Source organism: Heterodontus francisci, chromosome 14 (genome assembly GCF_036365525.1).
Source record: "Heterodontus francisci isolate sHetFra1 chromosome 14, sHetFra1.hap1, whole genome shotgun sequence".
Lineage (NCBI taxonomy): Eukaryota > Metazoa > Chordata > Chondrichthyes > Heterodontiformes > Heterodontidae > Heterodontus > Heterodontus francisci.
Window position 1 is genome coordinate 45,041,532 of NC_090384.1, and position 18,124 is coordinate 45,059,655.

Here is an 18,124-nt window from a genome sequence, read left to right on the forward strand (position 1 = left end):
CCCAATTGGAGGATGGCCCTCTTGCTGCTCCTGGCGTTCCTGCTGTGCCCCCACCAGTGCTTCAACCGACCACCCTCTGCGCTGCAACTCATCCTCAGGGGGGCCCACAAGGACTGGTTGGATTAGGCCCATGGAAGGTGGGCTCTCTCCTAGTCCTGTACGTTCTTTTCAGCCCACCTCTCCCTACACCTTTCCTTGGCTAGTCCCTTGGGACCAAGTGCCACTCCTCCTCTGCGACCCTTGCAGAACACCCCCTCAATCAGTGCTGGCACTTTTACACGCCCCCTCAATCAGTGTTGGCACTTTTACACCCTTCCTGCCATTGTCCAGCAATGCCCTCCGTTCACCACTCTTCCTTCCACCGCACATTGGCTCTCCGGAAGGTTGGCTGGCAGAGGCAGTACTGAGCTCTCACTTCCATGCTGCCTCCTTTAGCTAGGCGGGGTTCTGAAGCCCCGTGGTTTATGTGTGCTGTTAATAAAATTATAAAAGCACTGTAAAATTGGGGTTAATTGCCATTTTAACTAATTTAATGAAGCTTCCGCTGCATCATTGTGAGAAGTCTGGCTTCCATGGTTCCTGTTTCTCGTAAACTTTGGAACCGATGTTACGATGTTGGACTTCCAGGTGGACACGTCCCAACTGCATTTTACATCCACTCCTCCTCGCCTCCAAACCCGCTCTCAATGGCGCATTCCTCCCTCTCCCTGGCTACTGTCTGAGGCTGAACTAGACTGTTCATAACCTCAGTGCCATACTGAACCCCAAGATGACCACATATCCGCGCCATCACTAAGACTGCACATTTCCACCTCTGTAACATTGCCTGTCTCTGACCCTGCTTTAGCTCTGCTGCTGAAACCTTCATCCAGACTTGATTATTCAAATGCACTCCTGGTGGGCCTCCCACATTCTACCCTCCTTAAATTTAAGATCATCTAAAACTCTGCTGCCCATGTCCTAACTCGCACCAAATCATTCACCCATCACCCCTGTTCTTGCTGATCTACACGGGGCTTCCGGTTAAAGAAAGCATCGATTTTAAAATTCTCATCCTTGTTTTCAAATCCTTCCATGGCCTCATCCCTCCCTAACTCTGTAACCTCTTCCAACCCTACAACCCTCCGAGATATCTGTGCTCCTCTAATTCAGCCTCTTGAGCAACCCCAATTTTAATCACTCCACCACTGCTGTCCGTGCTTTCAGCTGCCCAGGTCCGAAGATCTGGAATTCTCTTATACTCCTGTGCAACCATATTTTTTAACTTTGTATTGTCTAGTGGGTGGGGACAGTTTTGACCAGTTTTTGCTTTTATTTAACTGTCACTCTATGTCATAGTGGACAAAACCAACTTCACAGAGCAGGCTCACTGCTACATTGTACTATGTACTTACTCTATGAACAATATGTAGAAAGAGAAGGGTGAGTGGATTATTCCTTTTTTGACAGTGTCCACAATATCAGGTAACATAACAGCCAGTACACTGTTGTTGCACGATCACACCCATATTAAGGAAAAAATGGTTGTGAATGCAAGTTTACTAAGCAATAACCCAAATAATAAGCAAATGAGTTATAAATGAATAATTTCAATTGAGATGAAAACATTTTCATTATCCCAGATGATTGTTTGAGTTGAGACTTACCCTAACCATTCCTGATACAATAAGATGAATCCCTCGTGGCTGTTCACCCTGGTGCACAACGATATCACCATAATCAAAATAAAGCAGCTTTGCTCTATACTAGAACAAGATAATTCAATAAATTTCAAATGAACAACAGGACCCAAAAATAGCAACAGTCAAAGATAGATCCAGATTATATTATCAGCTCTAATCAACAATAAAATTCCACATTGCATGAGGTCATAAGTGCAATTAAGGATGGAACAGATGTAATTTGGGCCTCTGACCTTGACTCCATCAAGAGTAAATCTCCCTCTACACTGTCCCCCATCAAACACTCCCAGGACAGGTACAGCACAGGGTTAGTTAGATACAGGGTAAAGCTCCCTCTACACTGTCCCCATCAAACACTCCCAGGACATATACAGCACGGGGGTTAGATACAGAGTAAAGCTCCCTCTACACTGTCCCCATCAAACACTCCCAGGACAGGTACAGCACAGGGTTAGATACAGGGTAAAGCTCCCTCTACACTGTCCCCATCAAACACTCCCAGGACATATACAGCACGGGGGTTAGATACAGAGTAAAGCTCCCTCTACACTGTCCCCATCAAACACTCCCAGGATAGGTACAGCACGGGGTTAGATGCAGAGTAAGTCACCGGGTGATCTAAAAAAGAAAAAAAAAGAAAAAACAAAAGAAAACACCTTCCCAGCAGTCACTGCAGGCCAAGCCAGGAAATCTGGAACGTTACATCAATCCTATGGCTGATCAATCCTATAATTGATCTCCATTTTGAGTATAGTAGCAATATATTAGAAGATTTTCCTGGATCTGCACACAACTACACTGGATCATCTGGGCTTTGAAATTATTAGAAAACCAAGTGGGTGTGAGCACACACCTAAAGGAACTATTTTCCTCCAATAACTTAAACTGAGGAAAATCAGGTTGTGTAAAAAAAGGCATTTTTACAGACTTTCTGTAGAATAAGGCTTTTTATTGAATACTGTTAGTATCAGCTGAAGATTGTGTAAACCTTGTCTAGTTAGTGTGCCTTGATGAATACAATGGAATGAGACACCCTGGGCTGAATTTTATAATCCCGCCGCCACGAAAACAATGGTGGCCCGCCCATGCAGGCTGCGTATCGCTGAGCCACCACAATCCTAAGTGCAGCGGCTCGTTTAAATAGCCGGAGCGGGCCGCCCCTGCACCAACCCCCACCCCAAACACATGGAGTGGGTGGGCTGTCCATCCCCGGCAACGGCTTCAGCGGCCTGTGTGCAGGCGCTGACGCCATTTTTAAAGGGCTTTGAGCCCTACCATTAAATTTAAATATTTAAAGATGCAGTGCATAAAAAAATTAAATACATTAATTTTGCCCCTCTCCCACCCCTCCAACAACCATAAAATTAATTACTTGCCCTCTCCTCCAAAACACTTACCTTGTCCACCTGACCTTTACCACCCCCCAAGTGCATAAACTTTAATAACCTTAAACCCTTCCCACCATCCCCTACACCAATGTTATTACTTTGACCCCATTCCTCCACCTCCAGCACTGAGAAACTTACCTCCTCCCCCCTCCCCACAAGTGTTCCACCCAGATAGGGATCTGAAGGTGCGGAAGTGCCGGCCAGCAGCAGGAAGATCGCAGCGGGACGGAAGGTGGTGGTGTAAGTATAATTAATTCATTAATTTAAATTTATTTAAATATGCAAATGGGGGTCCCGTCCCGAGCAGTGTGGGGCTGCCAAAAGGCCTCGCTGCCACTGGCAATATTGGGCTGGGCCCTCCCAGGGTCAGGGTGCGTGGCAGTTGTCTCCCGGAGGCATTTTCCGGCCCCCCCGCCACAAAACCCGACATTGGGAGTCTGTAAAATCCAGTCCCCTGTCTCCATTATTATCTCATGTTTATAGGATGGTGACATGGAAAGCGTTTCTATCACTGACTGCCTTGTTGTGAAATTTGCGGGAATCATCTGATGGTTGCTTGGCATGGGAAGACAGTGAAATAATTGATAAGGATGCTCAAAGTCCAGGTAAGAACTAATGGGTGATTATACTGTATGCAAGTAGAAACGTAAGTCATATACGTTGGAACATTCTCAGAGCAGGATTGGACGACTCAAGTATTATCATAGGCCCTTCCAGGGTGATCATCTCAGAACCATATCAGTGTGAAGCTTTGCCAAGTCAACATCTTATTTAATTACAAATGTACTTTTGTTTTTTTTACATCTTTTTTTTATAATGCAACTTCTTAATTCAACTTTATAGTTTGGAACAAAACTTCCTCGAGCCTCTTTGTACAAGAGATCGACTCTTACACAGATTACTTACAGGTGAGTTCCTTTACAGCTGTGCCTTCCCTTCCCTTCTGCAATTGGAAATTTAACCTATGGAGGGGTGTGAGAGGCTAACAGAATTATTTTGGTGTGACCTGGATCAAAAAAATTGAGAATCACTGGCTGAACTTGTCACACCAAATATTATCTGATGTTGATTATGCCCAGCAAGTTGATATCAGCACAGAGGGGGTAAATATCGTTCCACCAATATATTTTATTGTCCTTTCTGATACATTCCTAATAAACTGCTTCCTGAAAATGATCACTATGAATACTGAAGGACACTGTCTTTATATACGCTCTACAGATTTATTTTCATGTTTGGCAGAGATTCTGCTATGTTTGGTGCCCTTAATGCTTTGTATAATATTGAAAATTAATCAATAAAAATCAATAAATACCTTAATGAATTCAATCTGCTTCTCTGCATTCTGCAGCCAAGGCAAATTTTTTAGGAGTTCTTCTGCAGTTGGAGGTTGTATGGAAGGGGGGAATTTCAGAAGACGCTTCATCTTTACTTCAATCATCTATTTTCCAAAAATAGCGTGGAATAAAATTTAGTCCAAAATATTGCCTAGGTCAAAAATTACCATAAAATTTAGCACAGTGGTCATACTTCTAGGGCAGCTGCCTGTTCAGCAAGTCAAACCGGTATCAAAATCACACTTCTACAGTGGCTAGCTGGTCAGCAGAGCAGGGATTTTATAGATGCATAAACTGTGGCCCTGGGTTTGTAACACGATTAAATTAGTTTACAGAAACCAATATTTTTCATAAAACTTTTAAAATTAATTGGCATGATACTAGAGTTACAACAGCACCTGACACTCACACCCCATCTCAATCATTTTCAAGACATCTGGTGAACAATAATCATGAAGTATGGGAAAAATTAGGGAGATGATTGAAGGTAGAGGTAAGATTTAAGAATGCTTTTGAAGATGGGGACAGATAAAATGGCAAAGTGTTGACGGAGAGAACTCCATAGTGCAGAGGTATGGTGGATGAAGACTGGCACCACTGATACCAGAGAAGAGGGAGAAGTTAATGAACATGATGAGCACAATGGTATGACCAGGTGAGAAAGAGGCCTAAGGTTCCCTTTCAGCCTTCACCTGGTCTTACTGTAACAGGGTTTAAGTTTAAACACACTGTGTTTTAAAGCATGGCTACCCGACCTGAACCTGACCAAACCCGACTACATGTGTCGGGTTCAGGTCAGGTCGGGTCTGTATTCGGCATCCAGCATTTGACCTGGGATTGAGTCGGGCTGGACTGCACTGTTTTGTTTCGTATTGTTTTTGTTTTAGTCAATGATCTTTTTCTGTTTCAAAAATATGTTTGTTATTTTCGGGTCGGGTCAGGCATTTAAAAAAATTAAAGGACTCGGGTCCGGCTTGGCTGTTGTCGGGTCAGGCCCAGGTCGGGTTTTAATTTTATACCCGAGCCAGGCTTTACCTTGTTTTTAGCTCCCCCTTGGTGAATCCTTCTTCACTGCTTTCCAATTATAAGGCAAAGAAACCAGCACAAACAGGCAGTCTTAGGTTTTAAGAAGAAAGGTGAAATTTTATTAAACTTAAACTCTAATTTGGTTGATGCCTATGGCTACACGACATGCACATGCTAGCAAGCATAGGGGATACACACATGCAAATAGAGATAGCAAAGAGCTGAAGAAATAAAGCGGAAAGGTTTGAGGCAATATCTGAAGAGTTGTGGTTATGGTTCTTTGAGCTCACTGTAGAGTCCTTGATCATAGTTAAATCTTGCTTTTCGTTGGGGCCCAGTATTCTTCTTAATCCTTGTTCCCTGCAGTAGACTTTTCTCTCTTGGGATTCATGTGTCTTCAGTGGGTTTGGATTTCTGTGAGAAAGAGATGGGAGCAGGCAGACAGACAGGAAGTCTTCTTCAGTCCAGGAGCATTCTGCTTTCTCTGTGAGCTCTCAGTTCAAACTCTGCAACAGCCAGTTAGTCATGTGTCTAACATGTCTGACCACGTCTGTTTGTGGATTGAATTGGGGCAGGGAATAGCTACAAGCACCGTCTGTTATTATGCAAAAATGTCTTTCCAGCCAGGAACCTGGCAACCCCTTGTCACAGGCCTTCTCTTCTTCCCAGCAACAATTTGAAATTTAATTTCCATGTGGTGAAATTAATGTGCCCCATTCTTGGCAGGTGGGGGCCTGCATGACACCTCCACACCCAGGGGAATGAAATGCGATTCCAGAAAAGCGCATTTCATTAAAAGGGTTGAGAGAAAATATAAGATACAGAAAACCATTCATTTCTCTCATTCATTCATGAATCCTGAAACTTACTAAACTGTCTTTTCTTGGTGCCAGTACTGCTTAAATTTCCCCTTTTTGGCATCCCAGTAACCATGTGGATCTTTGGGGAAGTTTTTCTTCAGTTTGTCCATTTCCATGGCTGCCTAGGGACTTTGTTCATGTTGAGGTCTTTTTTTTTAAAGAGTCAGTAGTGGGCGTGTCTATCCTGAACTCTCTTTCAGTGCTTTGCTGAGTCATGCAAAGGCTTTTGACTTCAGGGGAGGGTTGTTAGTTTTTTTTCTGATGGTGGGGAGGATTCTTTGCTAATCTCCCCTTTGTTCTCTGAGACACTCCTGCCTGCAAGTATTTATGCAGACTCTACTGCACTCCCCTCTGGCAGTTCGAATAGGTGAGGCATCACCCTCACGGTTTCTGTCCCCTAGAGGTTTTTCTCTGTCCCTGCAGGTTCCTGTAAATGCTGCTGGAAACTCTGGTGGGGTGCTTCTAGAGTCTGTATTTACATAGCATTATGTGGGGTCTAGCTTTTCAAATTTTTCATGGTTGGCTGACTGGACAGTAGGGGTTTTCATCCGGGATTCCTCCCGGACTTCCTTTAACCTGTCTTCTTGCTCACTTATTCTGCTTCCCTTTCTAAACTTTTGCCAGCCTTGTGCCTGTCTGTCCCCTTTTGTTCTCATCAGGGGTCCCTTACAGTTCACTAGCCCTCTGTTGGAGGGTCCTCCGAACACCGGTACAGGACTTAGGGGTGCAGGTTTCACTTTAGGTTGGGGTTTCCCCTCAACCTGGCACATGTGGCAACTCCTGCAGTACTCCACCCACATCTTTGTGAAGTTTTGGCCTATCAAACTGCTGCCTTATGCGGTCCTTGGCCTTTTGTATACCGACATGTACAGGCACTGTAATCTCATGGGATATTCTTAATATTTCTCTCCGGTACCTCTGTGGCACCACTAACTGGTGAACTACTGTCTACTCCTTGCTCTTAGATCTGTGAGGAGAACTCTATTTCCTCATCAGTGCCTCATTCTTTAAATAGTAGCAATCAGGGACTCCTTCTGCTCCACTTTCAGATTGGGCAGCCTGCGCTAACTCTTGCAATACTGGGCCAACTGGCTAAGACTCAGCTTGGGGAAATGCATTTAATTCATTCCCTGGGTCTCCTAACTTTCCAAAGAAAGTCTTGGCCAGTCAGACCTCATTGTCATCTGCCTGCAGTGCCAATGCAGTCTCCTCTGGGGGAGCTGGTTTGATCATTCTTTGATCCACTACACATTCAGGGAAACTACAAGGGCTCCTGCCACGGCCCTAACTCTCTGACCTCCTGCGGTCTTTCTTTCACTACTGGGGGTGCTACCACCTTCACCCCTGCCAGATCATTACCTAGGAGCAGGTCAACCTGTGCAACCTGTGAGGCAGGGAGGAAGTTGTCGTGCGAGGGAGCCGTGGTTTACTAAAGAAGTTGAAGCGCTTGTCAAGAGGAAGAAGAAGGCTTATGTTAGGATGAGACGTGAAGGCTCAGTTAGGGCGCTTGAGAGCTACAAGCTAGCCAGGAAGGATCTAAAGGGAGAGCTAAGAAGAGCAAGGAGAGGACACGAGAAGTCATTGGTGGATCGGATCAGGGAAAACCCTAAGGCTTTCTATAGGTATATCAGGAATAAAAGAATGACTAGAGTTAGATTAGGGCCAATCAAGGATAGTAGTGGGAAGTTGTGTGTGGAATCAGAGGAGATAGGGGAAGTGTTAAATGAATATTTTGCGTCAGTATTTACAGTAGAGAAAGAAAATGTTGTTGAGAATACTGAGATTCAGGCGACAAGGCTAGATGGGATTGAGGTTCACAAGGAGGAGGTGTTAGCAATTTTGGAAAGTGTGAAAATAGATAAGTCCCCTGGGCCAGATGGGATTTATCCTAGGATTCTCTGGGAAGCTAGGGAGGAGATTGCAGAGCCTTTGTCCTTGATCTTTATGTCGTCATTGTCGACAGGAATAGTGCCGGAAGACTGGAGGATTGCAAATGTTGTCCCCTTGTTCAAGAAGGGGAGTAGAGACAGCCCTGGTAATTATAGACCTGTGAGCCTCACTTCGGTTGTGGGTAAAATGTTGGAAAAGGTTATAAGAGACAGGATTTATAATCATCTTGAAAAGAATAAGTACATTAGAGATAGTCAGCACGGTTTTGTGACGGGTAGGTCGTGCCTCACAAACCTTATTGAGTTTTTCGAGAAGGTGACCAAACAGGTGGATGAGGGTAAAGCAGTGGATGTGGTGTATATGGATTTCAGTAAGGCGTTTGATAAGGTTCCCCACGGTAGGCTATTGCAGAAAATACGGAAGTATGGGGTTGAAGGTGATTTAGAGCTTTGGATCAGAAATTGGCTAGCTGAAAGAAGACAGAGGGTGGTGGTTGATGGCAAATGTTCATCCTGGAGTTTAGTTACGAGTGGTGTACCGCAAGGATCTGTTTTGGGGCCATTGCTGTTTGTCATTTTTATAAATGACCTGGAAGAGGGTGTAGAAGGGTGGGTTAGTAAATTTGCAGATGACACTAAGGTCGGTGGAGTTGTGGATAGTGCCGAAGGATGTTGTAGGGTACAGAGAGACATAGATAGGCTGCAGAGCTGGGCTGAGAGATGGCAAATGGAGTTTAATGCGGAAAAGTGTGAGGTGATTCACTTTGGAAGGAGTAACAGGAATGCAGAGTACTGGGCTAATGGGAAGATTCTTGTTAGTGTAGATGAGCAGAGAGATCTTGGTGTCCAGGTGCATAAATCCCTGAAGGTTGCTAACCAGGTTAATAGGGCTGTCAAGAAGGCATATGGTGTGTTAGCTTTTATTAGTAGGGGGGTCGAGTTTCGGAGCCACGAGGTCATGCTGCAGCTGTACAAGACTCTGGTGAGACCGCACCTGGAGTATTGCGTGCAGTTCTGGTCACCGCATTATAGAAAGGATGTGGAAGCTATGGAAAGGGTGCAGAGGAGATTTACTAGGATGTTGCCTGGTATGGAGGGAAGGTCTTACGAGGAAAGGCTGAGGGACTTGAGGTTGTTTTCGTTGGAGAGAAGGAGGAGGAGAGGTGACTTAATAGAGACATATAAGATAATCAGAGGGTTAGATAGGGTGGATAGTGAGCGTCTTTTTCCTCGGATGGTGATGGCAAACATGAGGGGACATAGCTTCAAGTTGAGGGGTGATAGATATAGGACAGATGTGAGAGGTAGTTTCTTTACTCAGAGAGTAGTAAGGGCGTGGAATGCCCTGCCTGCAGCAGTAGTAGATTCGCCAACTTTAAGGGCATTTAAGTGGACATTGGATAGACACATGGATGAAAATGGAATAGTGTAGGTCAGATGGTTTCACAGCTCGGCGCAACATCGAGGGCCGAAGGGCCTGTACTGCGCTGTAATATTCTAATTCTAATTCTAACCCTGTCCACAGACAAACTAGGGACAATCCCTATGGTCGCCAGTCCTGAAACTAGGTCGTACTTCAGGTGCAGGTACAGGCATACACTGCCCTCCAATCCATTCACCATCATTCTGGTGTTCACTGCACTCTCTGGGGGAAAGGTCAGGCCTTTTCCCATTGAAAGAAATCCAGTGGCCCCTATGTCCCTGAGAATCACTATGGGCTTGCTTGCTCCACTCGATGGGTATGGGGTTACTCCCCCCACAAGATCCTGATAACCCCTCAGGAACTCTATTAAATTTTCCTGCACTTGCAGCGGTAGACTTCTTGGGTCTCACTCGTACTGCAGTTAAAGCAACAACTTGTTCCGCTGTGCTTTCCATCAGGCTCACTTCATCACTGAGTGGGTGTGCCCTGATCAACCCGACTAGTTTTCTGTTTAGTTTCCAGCAGTCAGCTTTTAAATGCCCTACTTCTTTACAATGGAAGCACACAGGTCTCCGGGTCTCACTCTTGCTCACAACACTTTCCTTTTTGGCTGGAGGAGGGCCCTCTATGTCTCCTGCTTTCCTTTCTCTCCCAGGAATGCCTGGGCTACTATCATCTTCCCACCCTTCGTCCTTTTCGGATTTGTGGGGATGATTAGGAAAGGTTCACCCCTGGGAAACCAACTTATCAATTAAAGCAAACTCATCGGCCTGACCGGCCACTTGCTGGGCTCTGTGGACCGCCGCTCCTCTACATGGGTCTTTATGAAGCGTGGGAGAGAGTTTTTAAATTCCTCTAACAGAACTACTTCCCTGAGATTCTCATAGCTGAGCTGCATTTTAAGAGTCCTCAGCCACTGGTCAAAAGTCAGCTGCTTACTTCTGTCAAACTGCAGATAAGTTTGATTGGCTTGCTTTTTGAGGGTTCTAAACTTTTGGCGATAGGCTTCGGTACTAATTCATATGCCCCAAGGATAGCATTTTTAGTCAGTTCATAATTCGATGAACTCTCATCTGGCAACAGGGAATAAACCTCATAGGTTTTTCCAGTTAGCTTGCTTTGTAGTAAAAGAGACCAGGTCTCAGCTGGCCATTTTAGCTGCCTAGCCAGTTTCTCAAAAGACACAAAAAACGCTTCTATATCTTCCTAATTGAATTTTGGGTTTAGATTAACTAGTTTTAATAATTCTGTACCCAGCCTTGAATTACGCTCCTCCATATTGGCCATGTTTTCACTGGGGTTACTCTGTCACCCCCTAGTTATTTCAAGTCGCCTCAACTCTCTCTCTTCGCATTCCTTCCGGAATATTCTTTCTCTCTTGTCTTTCCCTCTCTCTCTCTCTCTCTCTCTCTCCTGCCTTTCATTTTCTTCACATTCCTTCTGAAAGGCTCTCTCTTTCTCCCTCTCATGTCTCTCTCTTTCTCTTTCCCTGTCTTCTAATTCAAGTTTCCTTTGTTCCAATTGTACTTTTGTGAGCAGTACGCTATCTGGGTCTGCTTCTAACCCTGTTTTTGCTTCTTCAGATTCAAGGCAAAAATGGTTGGCCACTAGCCTTAGGAGTTCAGACTTCCTAACCTTGCCACGTACAGTGATCCCACACTGCTCAGCCATTTTCCTCAACTCCTCCAATAGGCAGTGATTTTAACTTATCCCAAGTTACTTCACCTTGACTTGGAAAGCTACTCGCTTCAGTTGCAGACATGTTGGGCTGGATTTTACGTCGGGCAAACGGGAACTGGCCACCGATGTAAAAGTCGGTGGTGAATCCGCTTGCGCCTAGCCCGGGGATCCGTCCCGCATTTTACGGGTTCCCGGGCTTTAAGTGTTCCAAGGTGGGACTTCCACTCGCTTGAGGGAGTAAGTCCCGCCTCATTGAGCTGCCGGTCAATCATCGGGCCAGCAGCTCTTAGTCCCAGCAGCGCCACCGGCAGCGGTGGCCACTGCTGGGACGGCAGCCCAGCCGAGGACATGGAGCCAGGATTGCAGTTGAGTTTGGATTGCCTCGCTGGGGAAATCCGTCGGGCCCCAGCGAGGCAAGGGTGGTCGTTTGGGGGGAAGGGGGGAAGGGAGGCGTCTTGGGTCCCGCGGATGGTTGGAGAAGCAGGGGTGGCCCTCAATCGGCCCTGTGTTCGATTGTCAGGGCATCCCCCTGGTGTGCTGAGAGGCCTCCCGGTTTCACCGGGTGGCCTTTCACATCTCCAGGATGCCCGTTTGCCATGGGTAAAATCTCCGTGGAGGCGAGAGAAGGCCCTTAAGTGACGTTTAGAGGCCACTTAAGGGCCCTGATTGGCCTGGGGAAGGCAGCCTGTTTATCGCCCTCCCTGCCCTATGTAAAGAAGGCCAGAGGCGGGAGCAGATTGGGAAGGCCTCCTTGAGCCTCCTGCTCAATTTTACGCCAACCCCCGTCACCATCCGGCTTGCTGGGGTGGCATAAAATTCCGGCCGTTAGTACTCAATCACACACAACCACAAGAAAACCTGTATTAAAATCTTGCACTTTCCTTGATTGGGAACAATTTGGCTTCCCACTTCCAATTTCTCGTTTGTCGGTGGGTCAATTCTGGACGTTAGCACCTAAATTTCTGTTACGACCAGGTGAGAAAGAGGTCCGTTTCAGCCTTCACCTGGTCTTGCTGTAACAGGGTTTAATTTAAACACATCGTGTTTTTAACTCCCCCTTGGTGAATCCTTGTTCACCGCTTTCATTTGTAAGACAAAGAAACCAGCACAAACAGGCTGTCTTAGGTTTAAGGAAGAAAGGTGAAATTTTTATAATTTGGTTGATACCTATGGATACACAACACACCCACGCTAGCATGCATACATGATACACACATGCAAATAGGGACAGAAAAGAGCTGAAGAAATAAAGTGGAAAAGTTTGAGGCAATATCTGAAGAGTTGTTGTTACAGTTCTTCGAGCTCACTGTAGAGTCCTTGATTGTAGTTAGATCTTGCTTTTCGTTGGAACCCAGTATTCTTCTTAAACCTTGTTCACTGTAGGAGGCTTTTCTCTCTTGGGGTTCATGTGTCTTCAGTGGGTTTTGGAGTTCCGTGAGAAAGAGAAGGAAGCAGGCAGACAGACAGGAGGTCTCCTTCAGTCCAGAAGCATTCTGCTTTCTCTGCAGGCTCTCAGTTTAAACTCTGCAACAGCCAGTTAGTCATGTGTCTAACTGGTCTGACAATGCCTGTTTGTGAATTGAATTGGAGCTGGGAATAGCTCCTTTGTCTGCAAGCACTGTCTGTTAATATGCAAAACTGTTTTTCCAGCCAGGAACCTGGCAACCCCTTGTCACAGACCTTCTCTTCCCAGCAACAATTTGAAATTTAATGTCCATGTGGCAAAATTAATGTGCCTCATTCTTGGCAGGTGGGAGCCTGCATGACAACAAACACATCTGACTTTATTTCATATTGGTTTTCACAAATAGCTCTGTTTCAAATGGAAGCTGATCCATCTTCAATAAATTTCGAAATGGAAACCAAGGGTCTACAGAAGGAGATAAATGCTTGTGTTCAGCTATCAACTGAGTTAATGACGCTTTGACAATTGGGCCAACTGGTATGAACGATATTGATAGATAATGATAAAAGTAATTTATATAGGGCTTCAGCAATTGCAAATTACATGCTGCATGTAGATGCTCCATTCTCTATGATTGATAAGCAATTGTCAATTCATAGATTTACTGCTGCACAGGGAAGATTCAATTCTTAGGCCATTACCTCAATGTTTACTACAATGTGTATCTCCTTGGATACATTTGCCAAATGTGATCTTCAAAGAGACTGTTTCTACATCAAAGGAAAATATTCTCTCAGTGGTTTCAGGTGTTTTTATGTTTGTTTGTTTTGAGCAGATTGTGGGAAAAGGTCATTTGTGTGCTGTCGCCCTGCATTTGCGTTGCTAAAACTGGCTCTCTTATCCAATGGTAGAATTATAGCTTGGATTTTATCCTGGAGGTGTGTTCTGTGCAGGGGTGTGTTGGGGGTGCTGTTTCGAGATCAGGAAACTTGGAAGAACAGATTGATGGTGGTTGGGGGTCCAATGGTGGGGGGAGCTGACAGATCATGGGGTGGAGGGGGTGGTTTACTGGGGAGCTAGTTGAGGTGGGAGGAAACACTCATGCTCCACCTGGTCCACAGGAAGTGCTGTAAAGGCACTTGCCTCATGAATTCAGTCCTTCTCACCTCTTTTCACCTGCCAGTTTTCCTGAGGCCTGGGAAACTCAGACAATATGAGTTAACAGTAGAACAACTGTTAAAATGAAGGCATGCAGCTTCAATTTAATGATCAACTTGTATCCTGCAAAATGACTGGTTGCTTGCCTCTTGTTCCATCTCCGCTAAAACTGGACGTGGGCAGGTTCGAGGCGGGTTGAGTTCCTGTCTTAGATTTTTTGAATTTTAACCTCTGACCTGACCCCAATCCACCCATTTTTGGAAGTTAATATATGGCCCATAATATCACTTTTGATATATCTATGACTCTCCTGCAAACCAAACTAAACAAGCCCTGATGTGAAAATGTCCCTCTATTCACTTATCCTCTTATGTGAAAGAGGGGAATACGGAATAAAAAGGAAGTACCATTGGGTGCTACTGCATTTCTAAAAACATACTGAGAACAGCTGCAAAGGTGTGGATCGTGCCTTGTTTTGAAACAGTCAATTCACTTTGCAAAGTGTAAGTTTGATTATATTTGATTATATTTCTGTTTTGAAGTATTATTTATATCATTAAATAAATCTGCTTAAGTAGTTTAAGTGTGTAGACAGGGTCTAGTGGAAGATAAGAGGTCAGGGGAATGTCCAAGAGAACAGGGGTGAATCATATATAGGAAATTAGTTTAATAAGGGCTTGGGCCAGAAACTACAGCATATTGTGTACTGGCAGTTGGGCAGCTTGCAGGATAGTGAGGTTTTCAGTTGGAAGGTGGTAAAGAGGCAGACATTGCATCGCCTGTGTTTGCATGGAAAGGTCCCTTCAAAATACTGAAAGAGGAGGGCAAGGGGAAAATGTGTTTCGTGGTGGCATCCCACTTTTTGTAAGGATTCTATTCCATTCTCCCAATTTCTCCATCTCTGTTGCAACAGTTCTGACAATGCAACCTTCCACACTAGCCCTTCCGATATGTCTTCCTTTATCCTTAACCGAGGACTACCCACCACCGTGGTTGACAGAGCCCTTGACCATGTCTGTTCCACCTCAGACATTTCTGCTCATACCATCTTCCCCTCCCTCACAGGCTAGAGTTCCCCTTGTTCTCACCTTTCATCACACCAGCCTCCATATTCAATGGATCATCCTCTGCCATTTTCACCACCTCCAGAATGATGCCGTCACCAAACACATCTTCCCCTTCCCCTTCAGCATTCCGGAGGGATCGTACCCTCTGTGACACATTGGTCCACTGTTTAAACACCCCTAACATCCCATGGCCCTTTCCATGCAAGTACAGAAGATGCAACACCTACCTCCTCTCTTCTCACCAACCATCGCGCCAAATACTCCTTCCAGGTGAAACAGCGATTTATTTGTACTTCTTTCAATTTAGTATATATACTGTATTTGCTGCTCACGATGCATTCTCCTCTATGTTGGGGAGACCAAACACACAGTGACCACTTTGCAGAACACCTCCCTTCAGTCCACAAGCATGACCCTGAGCTTCCAGTCGTCTGTCATTTTAATTCTGCATCTTGCTCCCACGTTCTGACCTTTCTGTCCTCAGCCTCCTGTAGTGTTCCAAAGAAGCTTAACATAAGTTTGAGAAACGTTATCTTTCGATTAGGCACTTTACAGCCTTCTGGATACAACACTGAGTTCAACACTTTTGACTGTAACCACTGTCTCCATCTTGTTTCCTTTTTCTTTGCTGGCTTTGTTTTTTCTCTTTTTTCTGTTTCAGATGGCAGATAGTCATCATTCTACCATACACAACTCCTCTAGACACATCTTTTGTTTCTTTACTTGTCCCATTACCGCTTCCTTTGGTCTTGTACAATAAATTCTTTTGTCATTTAATCTCTTCTATATTCTACCCCAGCACAACCTACCCTTTCGTTCTTTTTCCCACCCTTCCCCCTTTCAATTGCTTAAGACCTATTACATCTCTAGCTTTCCCCAGTTCTGATGAAAGGTCATTGACCTGAAATGTTAACACTGTTCCTCTCTCCACAGATGCTGCCAGACCTACTGTGCATTTTCTGCTTTTATTTCAGATTTCCAGCACCTGCAGTATTTTGCTTCTGCAGATGATGTTCTTTTACATGGGTAAGTGCAAAAATGAGCTTAAGATCTATTATTTCAAGTTCGTAAGCAGTCAGTACCGTTTCTAGTTTTAAAGCTTCTGCATCATCAAGAAGACCTCCAGCCATTAAAGCATGAATCGTGTCTCTGGCACTGTTAAGAACAGTTCGGACTGCCTGTCTGGTCTTTACTGATATTGCTATCTCTGGGTGGTCACGTTGCAGAAGACCTAAACAAATAACATAACTATTATTTGCATACGGTTTTACAGAACTTTCAACCCATAGAAAGAAAGAAAGACTTGCGTTTATATATTGTCTTTCACGGCCTCAGGATCTCCTAAAGCAAATACATTCAATGAAGTACTTTGTTAAATGTAGTCACATTTGTAACATAGGAAACGTGGCAGCCAATCTGCACACAAGTTTCACAAACACCAAAGTGATAATGACCAGATGATTATTTTTAGTGACATTGATTGAGGGATAAATATTGGGCAGAATACCAGGATAAGTGCCCTGTTCGTCTTTGAAATAATATCATAGGATCTTTTACATCCAACCCAGAGAGCAGATGGAGCCTCAGTTTAATGTTTCATCCAAAAAACAGCATCTTTGACAATACAGCATTCCCTCAATAATGTACTGAAGTGTCAACCTAGATTTGTGTGCTTGATTACCTTTAGTGAAACTTGAATCCACAACCTTCTTACTCAGAACTAAGAGTACTACCAACTGAGCCAAGGCAGACAGCAGCAAATTTGTACATTGATTATTCACATTTGGAATTCTATACACAGCAATTAAAATGTAGCAGATTAAGAAACACACTCTATATTTCACAAAATTCATTGCAGAATATTCTTAGTTTCAATATTGTGAAGCTGATTCTGATCCAAGTAGAATTGTAGGGTTTGAGTAAGGGTTAACAGTTAGCAATTGGTTCATTGTTAGAAGGCAATAAATGGAAAGGCACTTAATTCCAAGTAATTTTTTGCCTTATGTATATCAGATGCCTACTTTTTCTTATACTCTCATTAAATGCTCAAAATTCTAAGTTTAAAATTAAAATAATAGTTTTATCAGATTACTATATAAAGGCATATGGGGAAAATGTCAGCTCCTGTGCACCACTGCAGTGATATCTCCCCAACCTAGGATTGGGAGGGAGCAGAAAATTGAAGTTAGACTCTTTGCAGCAGAAATGTGCCAGATTGGACTAACTAGGGAGCATAGGGAAGGAGGGGAGGCGGTGGTGTAGTGGTATTGTCACTGGACTAGGGGACATGGGTTTGAATCCCACCATGGCAGAAGGTGGAGTTTGAATTCAATTAATTAAAAATCTGGAATTTAAAAAAAAAGCTAGTGGAATGATGACCATGAAATGATTGTTGTAAAAACCCATCTGGTTCACTAATGCCCTTTAGGGAAGGATATCTGCTGGCCTACATGTGACTCCAGACCCACAGCAATGTGGTTGACTCTTAAATGCCCTCTGAAATGGTCTAGCAAGCCACTCAGCTGCACCAGACTGCTACGAAGTCAACAAGGAATGAAACCGGACGCATTGACCTACACACTGGAAATGACAACGGCAAACCTAGCCCTGTCAACTCTGCAAAGTCCTCCTTACTAACATCTGGGGGCTGGGAGAGCTGTCCCAAAGACTAGTCAAGCAACAGCCTGACATAGTCAACCTCACTGAATCATACCTTAGAGACAATGACTCAGACATTACCATCCCGAGGTATGTCCTGTCCCACTGGCAGTCTCATAGCATCAGGTCAAATGTGGGCAAGGAAACCTCCTGCAATTTACCACCTATTACCCCCACCCCGTGACCGCCCCCCTCCCCCCCCCCCCACACTTGATAAATCGGTACTCCTCCATGGTGAACAGCATTTGGAGGAAGCACTGAGGGTGGTAAGGGTGCAGAATGTACTCTGGGTGGGGGACTTTAACGTCCAACACCAACAGCACCACTACTGGCTGAGTCCTCAAGGACATAGCTGCTAGACTGGATCTGCGACAGTTGGTGAGGGAACAGTATAGTTGATCTCATCCTCATCAATCTGCCTGCCGCAAATGCATCTGTCCATTGCAGTATCAGTAGAAGTGACCATTGCACAGTCCTTATGGAGACCCTCCAACCCTACCACCATGCTAAATGGGATAGATTTTGAACAGATCTAGCAATGCAAAACTGGG

General features: G+C 44.6%; 1 protein-coding gene across 1 annotated transcript in view; it reads right to left on the reverse strand.

Annotated features, from left to right (window-relative positions):
- Positions 1–649: 649 nt before the first annotated feature.
- LOC137376905 (sperm-specific sodium:proton exchanger-like) overlaps positions 650–18,124 on the reverse strand; it is a 178,632-nt gene continuing 161,157 nt past the window's right edge. Inside the window, exons 5-8 of the mRNA XM_068045862.1 lie at positions 15,998–16,146; positions 4,386–4,511; positions 1,647–1,745; positions 650–757 (exon numbers count right to left, since the gene is read on the reverse strand). Coding sequence (XP_067901963.1) covers positions 650–757; positions 1,647–1,745; positions 4,386–4,511; positions 15,998–16,146 — 482 coding nt within the window. The remainder of the gene's footprint in view (positions 758–1,646; positions 1,746–4,385; positions 4,512–15,997; positions 16,147–18,124) is intronic.